Source organism: Erythrolamprus reginae, chromosome Z (assembly GCF_031021105.1).
Source record: "Erythrolamprus reginae isolate rEryReg1 chromosome Z, rEryReg1.hap1, whole genome shotgun sequence".
Classification (NCBI taxonomy): Eukaryota; Metazoa; Chordata; class Lepidosauria; order Squamata; family Dipsadidae; genus Erythrolamprus; species Erythrolamprus reginae.
This window is the reverse complement of record NC_091963.1, coordinates 47,171,399-47,192,076: the sequence shown is the minus strand read 5'-3', so window position 1 is coordinate 47,192,076 and position 20,678 is coordinate 47,171,399. Positions and strand designations below refer to the sequence as shown.

At 36.2% G+C, this 20,678-nt stretch overlaps 1 protein-coding gene across 5 annotated transcripts in view; it reads right to left on the bottom strand.

The window, feature by feature from the left end:
• The window catches only part of CREB5 (cAMP responsive element binding protein 5), a 311,336-nt gene that overhangs the window by 225,244 nt on the left and 65,414 nt on the right, over positions 1-20,678 (bottom strand). For 4 of the 5 annotated variants that reach the window (XM_070729315.1, XM_070729319.1, XM_070729318.1 and 1 more), the window contains exons 2-5: positions 9,223-9,320; positions 6,448-6,569; positions 5,879-5,950; positions 3,294-3,387 (exon numbers count right to left, since the gene is read on the bottom strand). In XM_070729315.1, the coding sequence (XP_070585416.1) occupies positions 3,294-3,387; positions 5,879-5,932 (148 nt within the window). In that variant the 5' untranslated portion in view covers positions 5,933-5,950; positions 6,448-6,569; positions 9,223-9,320. The remainder of the gene's footprint in view (positions 1-3,293; positions 3,388-5,878; positions 5,951-6,447; positions 6,570-9,222; positions 9,321-20,678) is intronic. The other variant, XM_070729317.1, reaches the window with a different exon arrangement.

Genomic DNA, 20,678 nt, shown 5'->3' with positions numbered 1-20,678 from the left:
CTCATTAAGTTCTAATAGAGCAGGTGCCCTGTGGGATAAATGCATTAAGACATTATTCTTCTCACAATTACTTTTCTCCTTTTTGATGTGTTTACCTATGGCATTTTGGCAATTTACTTACTGTGTTTCCTTCAGTGATTGTCTAAAAGTGATGAACATTATGACTCAACTCCCGGGAGCCAATCTTGTAATATGTAGTTTGGCTTCCTTTGCTTTGGATGAATTGTTGCAAGAACAAAATCCAAGTTGTATGTCAAATTACTATTCCAGAAATAGAACATTCTGATGAACTCCAGGATATTCTGTTTCTCTTATGTACCACTCTACTTTGAGGGTGATCAGTCTTCTAAATCAGAAATGATCAGTGGCAAACATAATCCAGCCCCAAGCAGTTCTCAAAACAAATCCAAACAACCAGCTAGTTAATGTCCACAGTAGTAAGAATTGGTTCAGTGATCCCATTGTAACATATGGTCCCAGCTAACCTCCCTATAGTCAAGTGTAATCTCTGAAAAACTCCAGGAGTGTACGGCTACATTTTAATTTACTGACTGTTTGTGGCTTTCACATCCCTCACTTTTTGTAAACTCTCACCTGATGAAGCATGCTGATATACATCAATGCTTTGTATTAATTTGATTGTTTCCAGAAAAGATATTTCCCAAATTGTAATATTGTTCTCATTAAGAAAGTGGTAGTGCTTATAATATAGATAAGTAAACAACTGAGCTAGGTACATTCGTGTGTTTGTTTTTTAAAAGCTGAAAAGATTATTTAATATGCATGGAGTTAACAGGAATTTTAAAAGTTGTTAAAGTTTCAGCATGTTGTACCTATAGGCTATAATGAAGGTGGGGAAAATGGAATAGAAAGATCTCTCTCTCTCTTTCTCTCTCTCTCTCCATCCCTCCCTCCCGCCTTCTTTCCCTTCTGCCTTTCTTCCCTTCCCTCCCCCCTCTTTCTTTAGCTGAACAACTACAGATCTAATATATGTTGTGAAAAACATGTTTTCAGTGTTGTTTATTTATTTATTTATTTATTTATTTATTTAATTTGTCATGCAAATATAGTATTGTATTGTAGTTTAACATAATATAAGGATAAAGCAGAGATAGAAAAAAATAAAAACACATTAAGACAGGAACGGTAGGCACAAAGGTGCACTTATGCATGCCCCTTACAGACCTCTTAGAAAAGGGGAGAAACGCCATCCCCAGGCTGAAATCTATCAGGAGGCTTTCCTGAAAAAACCAGTCCAATGGAACTATCAGAAGTCCAGAGGCTTCAGTGAGACTCGTGCGCTTGCAGGGAGGGGCAGTGCAAGGGGGTTGTACACATGTGTGGAGTGGTGGATGGTAATGTGCATGCATGGGGAGAGCATTACATTATAGGAACGGGTGAGCACCCAAACCAAAAAAAAGGTTTGCCCTCACTGCACTAGTATGAAGATTTCCTTCTATTTTGCATAGTTAAAAGTAACAACTTTTAGTATCAAAGTAGCCTTATTAATATAAAAGCAGCATTTCTCTTTTCATGATATTATGACTTGCTTTAACTTGCATCTTCCACATCACTGTTGCCCAATCTCAAACCATAAAGACATCTGATTCTACAATGCAAGGACAAACACATTTCTTTCACAGTTTGGCCTGTGAAGGTTTTTAATAATCCAGACATTTGGGAAATTGTTTGTTTGTTGGCCATGTGTTGCAGTGACAAACATCACCAACAAAGTATAAGCAACCAAATAACGTATGACTAATTTATACAAATGAATCTTGGACTTATAATTTTAAGCCATTTGGAGACTTATTGTGTCTGTCTAAACAACAACAACAACAACAACAACAACAACAACAACAACAACAACAGAGTTGGAAGGGATCTTGGAAGTCTTCCAGTCCAACCCATTGCTTAGGCAGGAAACCCTACACTACTTAATACAAGTGGTTATCCAACATCTTAAAAATCTCCAGTGTTGGAATATTCACAACTTCTGGAGGCAAGCTGTTTCACTGGTTAATTGTTCTGTCAGGAAATTTTTCCTTAGTTCTAAGTTACGTCTCTCCTTGTTTAGTTTCCACTCATTGATTCTTGTTCTACCCTCAGGTACTTTGGAGAATAGGTTGACTCCCTCTTATTTGTAGCAATCCCTGGGATATTGGCCCACTGCTATCATGTCTCCCTGGTCATTCTTTTCATTAAACTAGACATACCCATTTCCTGCAACCATTCTTTATATATTTTAGCCTCCAGTCCCCTAATCATCTTTGTCGTTCTTCTCTACAGTTTTTCTAGAGTCTCAACATCCTTTTTGCATCGTGGCAACCAAAACTGAATGCAATATTCCAAGTGTGAGCTTACCAAGGCCTTATAAAGTGGTATTAATACTTCATGTTATTTTGATTCTATCACTTTGTTAATGCAGACTAGAAAAGTGCTGGCTTTTTTGGCAGCTGCTGCACACTGCTGGCTCATATTTAAATGGTTGTCCACTAGGATTCCAAGATACCTCTCACAGTTACTATTATTGAGCATATACTGTACCCGTGCATTTTGTTTTTCTTGCCTAAATGTAGAACCTTACTCTTTTCACCACTGAATTTCATTTTGTTAAATAGCGCCAATGTTCAAATTTATCAAGATCCTTCTACATTTTGCACCTATCTTCTGGAGTGTTAGCTATTCCTACCAGTTTGGTGTCATCTGCAAATTTGATGAGTTCCCCATCTATCCCCTCGTCCAAGTCATTGAGGTAGATGTTGAAGAGTACTGGGCCTAAAACAGAACCTTGGGGTACTCCACTGCATACATCCCTCCATGTAGATGCAGTTCTATTGAGCACTACATGTTGATTGTGGTTGGTTTGCCAGTTTTGAATCCATCTGTTGGTGGTGTTGTCCATCCCACATTTTTCTACTTTATCTAGTAGTAGATTATGGTCTACTTTGTCAAATGCCATGCTCAACTTTTTTGAGCTCAGCTTCCTGTACATGAGGGGTGTCAAACATGCATTGTCAAGGTGTCATCGTATGATGTATAATTTTTTCCCCTTCGCTAAATCGGATATTGGTGTGGCCAGGGCATGATCTATCTGGGCTGCAGACTGTGAGTTTGACAGCCCTGCTGTACATGCATCAGAAAATCTGAACTAACTCATGGCATAAAGTAAAGCAATGGAACTATTATATTTGTTTAATTAGCACAGAATTCGATAGCCTCAGAATTATCACATTCATCCTTATTACAGCAAAATTGGCAACTAAATAACTTTCTTACAACTATCTTCTCACCTGATAACATGTTGTCTGTTTTTAGTGAAGGAAACTTCAAAGTCATTTCATGTTTGTGACTATGGATCATCAGATGGTCCTCTGTTGGAAAACGCTGTTGGGTATAGACAACAAAAAGTTTCAGCTTCTGAAATAAGGGCTGGAAATTGATTTTTTAATTTTAATATTCCAAGCATTAAAAAGGCAAATAAGGAATGTGAGTAATGAGTGGAATTAAATAATAGAAGCAACTGTGACTCAAAGCTTTCCTGTTACTTAAATATTACTACCCTATTTTTTGGAGTATAAGGCACACCTTATGGAGCACCTCCTTTATGATACCAGGCCTTGGTCTCTTCAGCCTTGAAAGATGGCATTTAAGGGGTGACTTGACTGAAGTGTATAAAATCATGCATGGGATAGAAAAGGTGGGTAGAGAAAAATTATTTTCTGTATCACACAATACTAGAACAAGGGGGCACTCCCTAAAGCCCATAGGTAAGAAAGTGAGGACAAATCAAGGGAAATATTTCTTCACTCAGAAGGTTGTTGGTTTATGGAATTCAGAAGAGGTCATGACAGCTGTCAGCCTTGATAGCTTCAAGGCAGGATTAGACAGATTCATGGATGCCAAGTGTATCGGTGGTTATTGAAACGGATGTCCATGTGCCGCCTCTATGTTGGTTGAGGCAGGAATTATTCCCTTGAGTACCATTGTTGGTGGTCAGGGGAAAGGGAGGGTCTTGCCTTCTCTTTCTGCTCAAGATCCCCAAGGACAATTGGTGGGCCACTGTATGACACAGAATGCTGGATTTGATGGGCTTTGGCCTGATTCAGCATGGCTCTTCTTAGGTTCTTATGTCCCTCCCTAAAAGAGGCTGAACATTCAGATTTGTCTTATACTCTGAATGTAGCTTTTTTTCCAAGCTTTTTTTTTTTTGCAGCTCTAACTAACAATCTTCCCAACTCTTAGCTTGCAGGTTCTTTCATTGTTACTCTTTGCGAAGAATGTTTTCCAAGCCCTAAGTCTTTGCAGAGGTTTTTTCATTGCTCTAACTTGCTCCAAATGTTTCTTTCCAGCCGTCACCAGGTGCCAACAATGTTCCCAGCTCTTACCAGCTTGCAAACTTTTTCATTGTTACTCTTTGCGAAGAATGTTTTCCACGCCCTAAATCTTTGGAGTTTTTTTTCATTACTCTACTTGCACCTAATGTTTCTTTTCAGCCCTAACCAGGTGCTAATGATTTTCCCAGGTCTTACTGGCTTGCAAGCTCTTTCATTGTTACTCTCTCTGAATAAGGTTTTTTAAAAGCCCTAACCAGGGGGTAAAAGAATTTGCTGAAGCTGAGCAGACTAAGAATGCTAGCCAGATGAATATCTAGTAAGCAGATTCTTTCTCTATTTTCCTCCCCAAAAACTAAGGTGTGCCTTATACTCTGGTGCGTCTTATACTCCAAAAAATATGCTATTAAAAAAATATTTCATGTATAGCTGTGGGAAACCAGCCAGAGTTACTTAAGTGAAGTAGAAATTATAATAAATAAATAAATCATACATTTTCCAAAGAATTTTTTTCATTTTGTTAGTCTCTGTGGCTTTTGCTTTTTTGTCTCCCTCTTTGCCATCACTTAATACATTTTGGGATATACAATCTTATGAACATATTTGAAAATTATCTATTGAGATTATTACCCGCTGAGAAAATGTCTGCCAATGGCTGAGGCAATAATTAATGGATCTATATGAAGTGTTCAAAGGTGGTTTTTCTTATAGCAGATCAGTTGAAGCTGAGCAATTATTAAATTATTTGTGTGCTCAGAAAGGAGTGCAGCAAAAGCCTAAATGTTTGTCCCAAGAGTTTAAAGTGCACAAGGGTTTAAAGGCTGGGATTATGTCCTTAACATGACAGTCTTTTCAAGTTCTTTGCACATCCAATTATTCAATATTACTTCATGCATATGAGATTATACCTTTATAAACATATTCTGGGATTATTATTTTTTTAGAAGTTGAGATGTCAGGGAACAAAGCAATGCTACATAGGAAATAGGAATTATCTGGTTTTAATTCTTCCAGTCAGAAAAGGATGATTATTCATCCTAAAAAGCATCATCGAATGTTCTGTTTTTTAGATATTTCCTTCATGATAATTATTCTTTAACCATTATTATTATTATTATTATTATTATTATTATTATTATTATTATTTAGATTTGTATGCCATCCCTCTCCAAAGACTTGGAGCGGCTCACAACAGGAATACAAAATACAAATCCAATGATTAAAAAAGCAAAACAGTTAAAAACCCTTGATTAAACCCATATGGTCTATTCAATCTTAAAACTGAGATTGCATTAATGTAATAAAACATTTTAATGAATAAATGTTTCTTCTGGGTATAGCTTGGTTCGGTATGTAAGTTGCTATGAGGCATGTTCATTGATACTAAGCAGAATAGCCATATTGATTATGAATTTGTGTTTTATGGCATGAAGTTGCAAGGGGAAAGAGCACTTTAAAATGATATAATAAAATTTGAAATTATGATAGAGAGATGTTAACATGGTGAACTCTACTACAGCTATATTCTTACAGGTTTAATTCACCTGTGAACAGCCTGGGGCACTGCAGATAAAAGGTCTCTCTTGTTCCAAATTCATTTTTGATTCTTCATAAATCTACACATTAAAAGAAAAAGGGGGAATTAAAAAAACATAAATATAGCTGTCCATAGCTTTAGCAGATATGGAAAATATAGGCCAGCCTTCCTGATCTGATTTCTGCAGATGTAATACATTATAAATTTCAACCACCTGGTTACTGTGGTTGGAAGCTAAAATAAATATTGCAATAGCTTAGGTACATTCAAGAAATGCAAGTTGGATATGTTTGCATTTAAGTTTGCATTTTAACGTTGCAACTCATTTTTTTCCAACTCATTTTTTTTAAAAAAAAACTTTAATTAATAACTGAAATACAATTGACACCAATACCTATGTTTTCTAAAAATTTCAATGCAAATTTACCAATTAGAAAGGATTTACAAAAAAATATATTTGGAGAAAGCATGACAAAAACATGTTTGTATCAAATGGAACAGCTTGTGCAAAATGGATGCTTCTCATTTCATTCACCTTTTAGAATGTGTTTTATTAAGAAGCTTTGAGAAACTTACATTTTACATTTATCAAGAGAGGGAACCAAGCTGACTTGCTTACATTCTTCAGTTGCAGAAGAAGAAGATGGTGTTCGAGGAAGACTCTGTCACTGTTTCAATAGTATTTTCCTCTATTAACACTATTTAAGAAAAAGGGAAATTGTTGGTTAAAAAAACCCATTTCCTCCATTTTAGGCAGAAAAACATTTTTTTTTTAATTACAGGGTAAATAACAAAGAGGAGCAACAGGTTATATTCTTACTGAAAGTAACACCAGAGCTATGGTGAGTATTTTTTAAAGATAATAATAGAATTGTAAGGACCTTGGGGGTCTTGAAGTCCAAGCCAGTGCTCAAGCAGACACCCCATGCCATTCTAGACAAATGGTTGTCCAAAGTCCTAAAACTCTCCAGTGGTGAAACACCCACAGCTTTTGGAGGAATGCCATTCCACTGATTAATTGTTCTCAGTATCAGAACATTTTCCTTAGTTCTAGGTTGGTTCTCTCTTTGATTAGTTCCCGTCCATTAGTTCTTGTCCTGCGCTCAAGGGCTTCAAGGATCATCTGAGGTTTTCACCCGGCACTGAGGGATTGTGACAGGTCATCAAATATTGACAGACAATCCTGTCCCCTAGTCCTAGACTTCAGACCAAACCTTTGAGTACCCCACAAGAATGCTTTTCTCCATGCAGATATAACTCCATTGAGGATTACATGTTGAGTGTGGGTGGTCAGCCGGTGGTGATGCTGTCTATCCCATATTTTTTATCTTTTCAGGAAGAAGCTTATGGTCTAAGCAATAGCACTTAGCCTTATATACTCTGTCACAGTACTTTACAGTCTCTATAGGCAGTTATATAAAGTCAGCCTATTGCCCCCAACAATCTAGGTCTCGTTTTACCGACCTCGGAAGGATGGAAGGCTGATTCAACCTTGAGCCAGTGAAATTCAAACCACCAAATTGCTGGTGGCATGCAGTGAGCAGAAGTAGCCTAAAGTATACCACTGTGCCACCACAGCTGATGAAACTAATAGTGTATTTTTAAAAAAAAATGATTAGAGGGAGAGAAACGACACTGAATTGTTTTTTTATCCAAAGGCATGCGAGCCAGGGTGGCGCAGCAAGTAGAGTACTGTACTGCAAGTCACTGAAGCTGACTGTACATCTGAAGGTCAGTGGTTCAAATCTCATCACTGGCTCAAGATTGACTCAGCCTTCCATCCTTCCGAGGTGGGTAAAATGAGGACCCAGATTGTGGGGCAATATGCTGGCTCTGTTAAAAAGCGCTATTGCTAAGATGTTGTAAGCCGCCCTGAGTCTAAGGAGAAGGGCGGCATAAAAATTGAATGAATGAATGAATGAATGAATGAATGAATGAATAAATAAATAAATAAATAAATAAATAAATAAATTCCATGGTAGTTTTTTTTTAAAGGTTGTATTCCATTTTATTTGGTATATAGTAAAGACATTATTTTTTTTTTTAAAGTCATGATCATGGAACCTAGAACCAAGGACTAAATAAACTATTAGATTTGTCATTGTATATTGTTTTTATCATTGCTGTGAGCCGCCCCGAGTCTACAGAGAGGGGCAGCATACAAATCTAATAAATAATAATAAAATAATAATAATAAAAAGTGTACACCACTATTGCATTCAATTCAGATAAGATAAAATCAGATAGGATAAAATCATTTTCTGCATTATTATAATACAGATGTTTTGTGCACCAAATGCATGTGGATGAGGAATTTATAGTTCCATTAGAGCAGTTCTCCAATTGGTTTGCCATAGTATGGAGATATTAAAATGCTTTCCTGTTTTCCAGGTCTTGCCACTGTCTATCAGATACAACCAAGGAAAGAATACCATATGTTCTTAGGCAGGATTTTCCAACCTTAGCAACTTTAACATGTATGGATTTCAATTCCCAGAATTCCCCAACAAGCATGTGGGACATTTAAACCAACAAATCTTAAAATTACTGAGTTTGAGAAACACTTTTATAAGGTGTCATTTGGGTTATCAAAACATTATAGACATTTTCTTTGGAGATTGCTTAGGTCAGGTAATGGTTTTCATAACCATTGCATATCTACTCTTCAGTAGCTGTCAAAAGTAGCATGCATTATTTTTGGTGTTTATTTTTCCATATCTGTACATCATTATGCCTATCTGAAAGCATTTTATTCTCTCTGAGATTTATTAATTGTAGATGCTCTTTTAGATCTTTCTGTGACTTAGAACATGGCTCCCTGTCTTCTAATGGGCCCGTGTAGACAGACCTATCAGAGAATTTCCAAAATTGAGTTTATCATTAGGTAAAAAGAAAAAGCTCTTAAACATTGCTCAAATCTCTCTTTGGAATGCAACAGTCTATACTTTATCTTTTCAGAAACTCTATCATATAACAATGTTAATTTGCCCTTTAAAATTATTAAATAATATTTACTGGTTTTTTTAAAGCTTTACTGTCTTATTGTTATATGATTTTTAAAACATATTTTTTTATCATTTCTATACTTTTTAGGTATAGAAATAAATCTTTTTTTAAAGAAAGATGACATTATGACATTCTAAGTAGATAATAAATAAAATCATGCTTGCTACAATTAAATTGTACTGGACCTATTATTTTTAGAACTGCAATGTTTAAATAAGCACAATCTCTTTCTATTTTTAAGTTTTTGCTACTGTTGTGAGAAAATTTGAGTTTATCAGGTCACAGTGGGTGGCTATGATATACCATTTAATCATATGTCTTAAACTGGTATGATGGTTTGTTTACCTCTTAATATGATTACAGTACAGATGAGTTTGTTACTCCAGGCTAAGAACTTTAGCAAAGGATTAAATGTTCTTCCTTCTTGGGTCACGGTGACTGATCTACAAGAAAATGATATTGAAAATAATGACATTTCACATTATCCAACACATTTGTTTCAGTATAAATCAATACAAATAAAGGGAACCCAGATAATAAAAATCATTAGGACAACATTAAGCCAACATTTACAATTTCATGTGTGGTATGTATGTTTGGTTTTTTATATTAATGGATTTTTTAATCATTTTATTGGATTATTATTGTACATTGTTTATTACTGTTGTTAGCCGCCCTGAGTCTCCGGAGAGGGGCGGCATACAAATCCAATCAATAAGTAAGTAAGTAAGTAAGTAAGTAAGTAAGTAAGTAAGTAAGTAAGTAAGTAAGTAAGTAAATAAGTAAGTAAGTAAGTAAGTAAATTTCAGAAATAATGCATATGTGATTTTGTTTGATGAAGGTGACCACACTATTGTAGCCTGAACCACCTTTCCAACCATATCCTTCATATTAAAATAATGTGGTAAAAATATGCTAAAACATACAACTGCTTTGAAGTCAAGTTTAATATAATGGAAAAGGGAAATATTTTATCTAAATGAGCTTGACTATAGGGATTATATAGATACTTCCAAGTAATTTTCTTAGTCAAAATACATAAGTTTTTTCCCCAGTCTCCTTTTGCAACATCTTTAGTCCCAAGATTTCTTGATAATGTTTAAACCTGGTTCAAGCAAGTTTACTCAGCTTTTATTTTCAAAGATTAATTTATGTCAGCGAGGTGCTCTAAACTTCTGGGCTAAACTGAATTTACTAAATTTACTAAATTCAAACATTTTCTGGAAAGGTGTGGGGAAAGCATTTTGCTTCACAAATTAGCTCTGATATTTTTCATCTGATGTGTCTCTCATACATATTTAATCCAATGGCAGTTAAAGCACATGAGTAGATTTGAATATACTGGAATATATTTAAATATACAAGTAAAAATTAATAACAGTCCTATAGCAAAATGTACCAAATTCTGTTGAATTTCATTGAGGTATTTATCTGCTACCTTAATTCCCTAATGTGGGAATCTGTTAGCTATTTATGTGCTACCTTGATGGGCACATTTGTTAAAAATCAATATAAAAGAAAATATAGAATTTGACAGAGGCTATTACAACACAGTAATTAAGGGATGGGTTATGTGGCCAGTAGAATCTAACCAAGCTAGGCTAACCAACCTAAAAGGGGGAAACCTCTTTAATAATTCGGTAGGAGGCCGCTAGAAGATTCAAAGACTATAAAACAGACTAGGAAGTCAAAGTTACAACATGAAGGTGTCCATTGACACTTCAATTGAAATAGGAAACTATTTTTCTATAAGTAGAAAGAGAGGGAGGGAGATGGGAGAGAATAATTCTTCAGCAGCATTTATGCTTAATAAACATCTGGACAAATTTTAAATTTGATTTTGGTTAATTAGAACAGAAGAGGCATACTTTTTGAACAATCCCACTAGACCACAAAGAAACACTAAAAAAAACAACGACAAAGGAAGCAACCACTACTTGGTTAGAATGATCATCCTTGCAATAATTTTGAATCCGATTTTCCTCTTTGCTTTGCATACCCTCCTTCTTGATAGTACAAACACAAATTTACAATTGCACTATCACTATCAAGGAATGGTGTGAAATAATTAGACTTAAGAAAGCTCATTTTGAAAATTAAAACAAGCAGCAAAATAAAATATTCACAAAAATGTGCATGGCTCTATAGCTAAGAATGTCACACAGGGTTGCTTCTTGTTCCAATGTTATTCTTGAATTGGGCTGCAGTCAGAATCTGATTTTCATCGAGCTATTATTATTTGCAGCTGTGTGACCTTCTTAACCCTGTTTCGAAAGTGACATTTCAGCCCTTAGTTTCAAATTGGCTGAATTTTCAACCTTGTGATTAGCCCTAAAATAAAGGACAGGCTAATTGTTGTGCAAACCTCCAGTGTAGGTCAAAAGCTTGGTCTTACATTTTTGCTATGTCTGCCTATTTATCCATTCATGTAGAAACATAAAAAGTTTTAGTGGAATGTGATATCCAGATGGATTTGCAGAAAAAAATCTGACTATGAGTGGAGAAAAAAATCCTGGTTTCTCAGTTATCCAGCTCCTGGTTGTCCCAAAGTTCCCTTTTCAAAAGGCAACTGGACTTTTTCTGCTTTTCCTCAAAGATGTCTCAATTCTCATCCAAAAAGCTTCTTTGGTTCTGACTGAATATAAATCCTACCATTTCTACCATCCAGTCAGAATTGAACAAGTTTTCTGGATGAAAATGAAATATCTTTCAGAAAAACAAAGGAAGTCTAGTTTTGAAAGCACCTTTAGAATAAGAACATAAGAGCCATGCTGAATCAGGCCAAAGCCCATCGAGTCCAGCATTCTGTGTCACACAGTGGCCCACCAAGGGAATCTTGAGCAGAAAGAGAAGGCAAAACCCTCCCTTTCCCTTGACCCCCAACAAATGGTACTCAAGGGAATTCTGCCTGCCTCAACCAACATAGTGGCACATGGACATCCGTTTCAATAACCACCGATACACTTGGTATCCATGAATCTGTCTAATCCCGCCTTGAAGCTATCTAGGCTGACAGCTGCACTACCTCTTCTGGAAGTGAATTCCATAAACAAATGACCATCTCGGAAGAAATATTTCCCTTTATTTGCCCCCACTTTCTTACCTATGAGCTTTAGGGAGTGCCCCCTTGTCCTCATATTGTATGATAGAGAAAATAATTTTTCTCTATCCACCTTTTCTATCCCATGCATGATTTTATACACTTTGATTAAGTCACCTCTTAAACGCCAACTTTCAAGGCTGAAGAGACTGAGGCGTTGCAACCTGGTTTCATAATGGAGGTGCTCCATTTCCTTGATCATTCTTGTTGCCCTTTTTTGCACCTTTTCCAGTTCCATTATATCCTTCTTGAGGTGCGGTGACCAGAACTGTGCACAGCACTGCAAGTGTGGTCTCACTATCATTTTGTACAGAGGCAATAAAACACTTGCCGACCTATTTTAAATTCCTTTACTAATCATGCCAAGCATGAAATTTGCTTTCTTTACTGCTGCTGTGCACTGGGTTGACATCTTCATTGAGCTGTCCACCAAAACCCCAAGATCCCTTTCTTGGGTTGTTTCAGAAAGCGTGGTCCCTATCAGTTGGTAGGTATAATTGGGGTTCTTTGCCCCAATATGCATAACTTTGCACTTGTTTAGGTTAAGATGAATATGCCACTTTGTTGTCCACTCACTCAATTTTGACAATTTTTTCTGGAACTCCCGACAATCAGTTTCACTTTTCACTATGCAGAACAATTTAGTGTAGTCATCAAACTTTGCTACCTCACTATTTACTTCTAGAATATCTAATGCAGTATTCCTCAACCTTTACAACTTGATGCTATGTGAACTTCAACTTCAGTGTGTTGCATGAAACCAGCCACTCAAGTTTATAAATCATAGTTTATGAAAGATGTGGGGAATCGAGTTATTTGGAGGCATCAGAACCAGTCCCAGATCAAACCACTGAAAGTACACATTTGAGATACAACTTGGGGTGGCTCTCAGCCTAGGTTTGCCCATGTTGGCCAGGAATAATTTGTGAATGACCAGTCCCAATCTGAATGATCTGAATGATCTAACAAATCTGAAAACCACCACATTACACACACACACACATACACACACACTGAATTTCATCCAAACTTTCCTTATATTTAGCATCTGGAGCAAGACGTGTTTTGTTCAAACAATGCTAAATGCTTTTAAGAAAAGAAACAAAATAGGAAACAGGAATCCTTGCCTTGAAGGTGAAAAGAAAGTGAATATGCTTAAACACAAAGCTCATGCCAGCTTGGAACCATAAAAACTATAATTAACTCCCACACTTGCATTTTAATTTATATTGTCAGTCAGATCTGTCCTGCTTGATATGCAATAATGACCTACATACTTCTATTGAAGTAAGGATTATTCTAATAAAATAAAGTTTGTGTATCACCAATGTAAGATACACTTTCATTTACTGTATCAAATTCACCCAAAAATATTATATGGTGTGTTTGGGTAGTATTATAATATCTTTAGTTATAGTACTGTACTCTGGGGAATCCAGAACATGATACCATGGTCTTTCAAGACTGAAGAATGCCAATGCAAAGTACTGTATTAATTCTATATACCAGGATATTAACTGAATACTTGTTTTATGCTATTGCTTACAAAAATCTATGCCACAATAAACTCATTAAACTCTCAAGTCTATTAAATGCTCCTTAACGCTCTCTCTTTGGGCCATCAGTCTAAATTAATGGCAGATTTTCTAGAATTTGTCAAATAATAGTATAGTTCAAAATGAATAGACAAAGAGTTAGGCAAATTACTAGCTTCTGCTTGTGTGAGAAAATCGTCACTTCAATTTTCAGGATCATTGCAATGAAATGGAGTATGGTATTTTCCTTCTGTCCAGCTGAAGTGTTTGTTTTAAAAACAGCCAGCATCAAGATTTCCACATTTGGACATAAGGATTCATTATGGCTGTTATAATTAAGGACCTGTCATATATATTAAAATATTTCCAAATGGGTCTGGTTGCTTGGAATAATCCCACATTTGAAATTCCCTAAGTATTTCTTAGCATGATCGAAATCTGGCATTTAAATTTTCAATAATGCATTGGTGAAATTGTATATAATTATATATGTAGTGCCAATATACAGAAATGCAATCAAATTGGAGTATATTAAAAAGTAGTGTCATTTAAAAGCTTTTTTTTTAATAAATGCAGTTTTCTAAGAAAGACACAATGGGTAAAATAACAATCATCATCACCTCAAATAATAAAGAACATATAAAATACAGAGTGCAAATAATTGTAAGGTCTGTCCTCAAATTAACTGCAACTTTTAACAGCCATCCTGCATTGTTTACTGTAGAGTCTAGATGTTAATTTGCAGTTTGAGACAACATTGTATAAAAAGAAAATTACAAGGAATTAATTAAAAGAACAAAAAATAAGGAGAACATTGCTATAATTTATATCAGAATATTATTATGTTTAGTTTTAGTTCTTGCATTATTTTTTCACCATAAAGCCAAATGTAATGGTGCTTTGTGATTCCCCAGCATATGCTTCTGGTGCTACGTAGTATGGCCTATAGCCATCATGATTAATAGCTACTGACAAGCCTTATCTTCCAAGAATGTATTTTATCTCACTCTTAAAGGCAATCAGGTTTGTGATCTTCTCTACATTCTATATATTAAACAGGTACTGAATGAAAAAGTTCATAATTAAATTTACGAAATTTGTGGCCAGGAAATATGGCAGGAGTTATTCATTGAAGAAAGAAGCATGTTTAAATAATAAGAATACATTGTCATAAGCTTTCTATTAGTGTATACCAAATAGATGTAGAAGAAAAGAGAATACATAAATTATAACTAAATGTTATATCCAAACTTAAGAACAAATTAGGAATATTAGCTGGAAATCTAGAATTATCTAACGGGAATACACTGAATCTTTTTAAATTTTGCATGTTCATATCATGGTTTTTGAAAAGAAGGGTTTTTATTTGTTTAAACTTTTGTGAATGGCATCAAATTGAGGGTTGCTTTAAAAATCACTTGGAATTTGCAACATTTACAGAATTCTGCAGTTTCTGTGTCAACTGACTTCAGATATTGAGAGCATGTTACATTGACATTGTAGGCGCTACAGTTACATATTATCAATTTAGCTTCAAGCATGAACTAAGAGTGTTGATTTATACCTGCAAAAGCACAAAACTAGTAGCCTGAATAGACCCAGCCTACTAAAGTACTTGGGCTTCCACAATTATGGAGAGTGATGGAGAGTGATGGGAACCAAGGGCAGGGGTTTGTTCTGGTTTTCTTTGATGCCGGTTCATTCCTTGACATGCTGCGTGGGTATGTGAGCATTGAGCATCACACAGGTGCTTTTAGCACACGCAGTGCTAAAAAAAACCAGCTTCTGCACATGAGCAGAAGCAAAAAAATCCCAAGTCCTGCGCATGCGCAGAAGCAAAAAACAAGATGGGGGGGGACTTGCACGCACCAGACGGGGGGGGGGGTTGCATATTGTAATCCAGACTTGTGAGAGAGCAATGGAATATCAACTAAGAAAGAAAGAAATTTTAGGCCTCTTCTATAAGATTTGACAGGCTTCGCCCACTTTGGATCCTATTAATTTCAGAGGTTGTTAAAAATTGAACTTTTCTGAAGAGCGTTTTATTGCTATCTTTTACTTTTAATTACTATATGACAATACAATTTAGTTTAACTTTGTTTTAGTTGTACTGTAAAAAAAATTTTTTTGGGGGGGGGGTTGCATATCATAATCCAGACTTGTGAGAGAGCAATGGAATATCAACTAAGAAAGAAAGAAATTTTAGGCCTCTTCTATAAGATTTGACAGGCTTCGCCCACTTTGGATCCTATTAATTAAGCAATAGCATGTGCTGGGACCTAGAAAATGGAATGAATATATCTTCTACAGCGGTATACTACACTTGAGATTCCCATGACCCCACATCTTATTGTTACAACTGATTAGAATTGACAATTTTATCTAGGTGGATAATAAAATGTCTGCAAGAAAATAACCAATTTTAGGGAACCTCATATATCAGCTTTGAAAATAGCATTGAAAACTCATTTGATCTTAAGGCAGATTAGTATAATTATGTGACTATTCTAATGTTGTTATCTCTGCTAGCATTGAAGGGATTTGTTATTGTTTTGCCACATGATATTTTTATTGATGATTTTATAGCTTCTGTGTATGTCATCCAGAGCATTTGGAATTATTTAATCTTGAAGTCAATCAGTAAGTAACAAAATTCCAATCATCCAATCTTGAAAATAGATTGGATGCTTGAAAGTGATAGCAAAATTAAAATTTGCCATTAATATTTTCTTGGCCAAGCCATAATAAATAAATCCAATAAACTAAACATAATATTGGACAAAAGTCATCCAAAAGATAAATAGCAAAAAGAAAGAAAGAAAGAAAGAAAGAAAGAAAGAAAGAAAGCTTTATTTCAATAAAATGTAATTAATCTTCAGGAACCATACTTGACTTAAAAGAACAATTCTATATACCAATTATATATGTGATGCTGGCTTGCAATAACCTGGGTGAGTATTAGATTACAGCAAATAATCGAGTTCTATATCCCTTTTTTGCTATTTAGAATCATGTTTTGCAGCTAAGATCTGGTTAACAGTATCAACACATTTTATGTGTTGTTGTTTTTTTCATTTGCAACAATATTTCACCATATATGGACATTTATAAAAGCCTTGGATGGGACCTCGTAGTTTTACCAAAAATTATCCAGGAATTTATAATTTTAAAAAGGGGAACATGAAAAACATAGAAGTTTATCAGCTAACTTTAATTCTTTTAATTTTAAGTAAACACAATTGAATTTTAATTTTGTCTTTCCTGTTTTATTAGGACAATCATTATTTATTTATTCGATTTTTATGCCGCCCTTCTCCTTAGACTCAGGGCAGCTTACAACATGTTAGCAACAGCACTTTTTAACAGAGCCAGCATATTGCCCCCACAATCCAGTTCCTCATTTTACCCACCTCGGAAGGATGGAAGGCTGAGTCAACCTTGAGCTGGTGATGAGATTTGAACCGCTGACCTTCAGATCTACAGTCAGCTTCAGGGGCCTGCAGTATAGCACTCTACCTGCTGCGCCATCCCAGCTTTATTAGCCTGCCAATCTACTATAAATGCAGTCCTTGGCCACCAAATATATTATGCACTCTTGTTTTCTCATCTTTTTTCTTCGGCACTTCTTTAATAGCAAATATGGATTATCCTCTCTTCTTATTTTGGGAATGATTGTAAATTGGATTATCTAAGTTACAATTTATGGTGGTTAATTTAACCTGTGGGGTCATCTCAGGATTGCTTTGGTAAGTCCTGGAATGGCAGGGAATTACATTTGTACTGTAAAGTCAGCGTTAAGTGGATCAACATCTCTGGGAAGTCAAAAACTGCTAGTAAAAGCAACAGCTGAGAAAGGAAAGGCATAAATCAGATCACTGACATCTTTTAGATATACAGACAAAACATGAAACACTTTCCAGCATTTACCAATAGGATGCTGTCAAAGGCTAGCTCTCATTTTTTATCCTCGGGTTTGTGGCATGTGGAGCTATGTTCTTGTGAGCAACAAGCATCATCACTGAATGCCAAGCAACTGTTCCTGTTGTTGTTTGTCTAAAACACAAGAAGAATTTCTCTCCAAAAATAATATTGGAAGACATTATTTTTTTTAACAAAGATGGTACTATACTTCCAGTATGCTAATTGCTTTAGTTTATAGTGCCTAATGAGATAAAAGAATTTTCCTACCTTGAGTGCAAATAAATAGTCTAATATTTAGGAAAAGGAAAACATGAAAGCTATCCTGGGGAAAAACAACAAAACAAGCCTATTTTGCTGACTTTCATGCCAGGAGCAGATGCAGTGTTTTGTTTTGCAATGCAAACTTTAAAAACATATCCAGGATTTGTTTGCCTTCTAGTTTATCTTAAAATATTTCTTTAGTTTCTAAAATCAGCAAGAAATAGACAGTGCTACAATTATGAAATGGGCTGATCTCAACTTGTTTCAAATACTGTACAAGAGGAACTTAATAAATCATCCTGTCCTCTTTAAAGTAAAAGTGCTTATAATCTTAAACAGGAGATTTGGGAATACAGTGTGATCATCCTGTGGCCATTATTCAATCTTCTCGTTTTGTTTGGCAGAATGAAAATGCTCATATGTTCAAGTTATCTACCATACTGGTAAAAAAAAGAAACCCAGAAAATTGCAAGGTCAATTACACTTCTGAGTTATAGCTTTTCAACTACCCACAATATCTACTTGAATCCCCTAATTCATTTCTGGCATTTCGGGGAGGTGTCAGGACATAGCTGCATGTAACATGGAGTCCAAATACAGACAAGGTTAGCTAATTGTAATCTTTTGAGATTCTTCCCTATGCTTCAGTTCCAACTGGTATGCTCTGTTTTCATTTTCTAACCCAGTAGGACAGGAATGCAAAATTTGTTATTGACCTCCAATTCCCGTAAGTGTTCAGGGATAATCAAGGTTGGAGTTCAGCAACACTTAGAAATCCACAAGTTCCAATGTTTATTTTGTAACTTTCTTGGGAAAAAAGCATATAACTGTTGGTTTAGGATCAGAAATGAGTAACATACTTGGAACCCTGACATACCTACTTTCAAAAGTGGGGGTGGGATAGTTTTGTTTATCGCAATGCTAATATTATTATATTACTATAAAGTGTATTATAAAAGAGTGAACTTAAATGCAAATTTTCCAGTTTAACTGGTTTGTAGACTCAGCTATAAATTATTCAGAGAACATATCCTGCTTTACTTCATAACTTCATGAAAGTTAAGCTCCAATTGTTACTTTGTTCTTGATAACAACTTTCAAATACATGCATGTCAGAAGCACATATGTGAACATGAAGACTTCACTCTTCTCCAGTCATAAATAGCAATGCCACATACATTTTGCAGCCTTGGGATCAGAAAGTGTAAGAGAAATTAATAAAAATTCATTCAAATCAATAATTTATTTTCCATTTAGCCGCTCTGAGTCTTCGGAGAGGGGTGGCATACAAATCTAAATAATGATGATGATGATGATGATAATTTAAGGCTTGATAAATGTGTGCTCTTACTTTTTCCTAATTCATAATTTTTATACTATATGAAATTTATATTATATGAATTCAAATAACTTTCCCGTTAGTAAATATATTTGGAGATATCAGGGAGTAGACAAGAGATTGTACTCAGATGTGAATAATCCAGAAAATTATATATATATCACATGTTTTTGCATATATATGTACATATATATATATAAAGTGATACCTCTTCTTACGAACGCCTCTACTAACGAACCTTTAAAGATACAAACCCGGTGTTTAAGATTATTTTGCCTCTTGTTCCAAACTATTTTCACCTTATGAACCCAAGCCACCACCACTGGGATGCCCCGCCTCTGGACTTCCATTGCCAGCCAAAGCGCTTGGATTTCCCTGAGCCTACCCTCGCTGGGAATTCCCACCTCCAGACTTCCGTTGCCAACTGAAGCGCCCTTTCTTGCATTGCTGGGATTCCCTTGATCCTTCCATCGCTGGGAAACCCTACCTCCGGACTTCCATTGCCAGCCAAAGCATCCGTTCTTGTATTGCTGGGATTCCCCTGAGGCTCCCCTCACTGTGATTCCCTTCATTTTTGCCAGCACTGCTTTGAATCCCAGGGAAATCTCAGCAGCGCAAGAACGGGCGCTTTGGCTGGCAACGGAAGTCTGGAGGTGGGGTTTCCCAGCGAGGGGAGGCTCAGGGGAATCCCAGCAATGCAAGAATGAGCGCTTCAGCTGGCAATGTCCGGAGAAATACAGTCCGGAGGCGGGGATTCCCAGCAGTGCAAGGCAAAAGGGGTGACTTTTAGGATGGGGTTGCACGCATTATTTGCTTTTACATTGATTCCTATGGGGAAAATTGCTTCTTCTTACAAACTTTTCTACTTACGAACCTGGTCACGGAATGAATTAAGTTCATAAGAAGAGGTACTACTGTATATGTATCAGCAACTATCCTACTTGTACTAGGCCAGGGGCCGGCAACCTTAAACACACAAAAAGCCACTTGGGCCCATTTCCCACAGAAATTAAAACAGTCAGAGCCACAAAACCTGAGTGGGTGTGGCCAACTCAATCTCACTCACTCCCACCCAGTCACATGATCATCACCCCCAGACATGCCTATCTAGGTTTTGTGGCTCCGTGCTTTCCATCAGAAATATTTAACTCCTTCGCTGTCTCTCTTCTTTCCTCTATTTCCCTCTCTCTGTATCTTTCTCTATCTTATCTCTCTTTTTCTCTATCTCCCTCTCCATCCATCCCTCTTATATTTTTCTTATCTGTTTTTTTTACTCTCTGTCTCCTTCTCATCCTTCTTTCATCCCGCTCTTTCTTTCTTTCTCTCCCCCATTCTCTCTCTCTCTCTCTCTGTGTTGCTCTCTCTCGCTCCCTGTGCATGCTCCCACTGTTGGAAAGCTCTTGCAGCTCTGCAGCCCTAAGTGCTCTTTTTAGGGCTTATCCCTAGTTGTTGTTTATTATTCCTTTTGGAAAGACGGGCTGGCGAGCAATGAGCGCAACATGCAGCTGAGGCTTCCCTCTTCCTCCTACTCCTCCTACTCTCGTGCACACCCTCTTGGCTCTGCCACAACCAATCAGGAGGAGAGGGGGAGGAGGGAAGCTTCCGCCTCACACTGCACTCATTGCTCTGCCAGTCCATCTTTCCA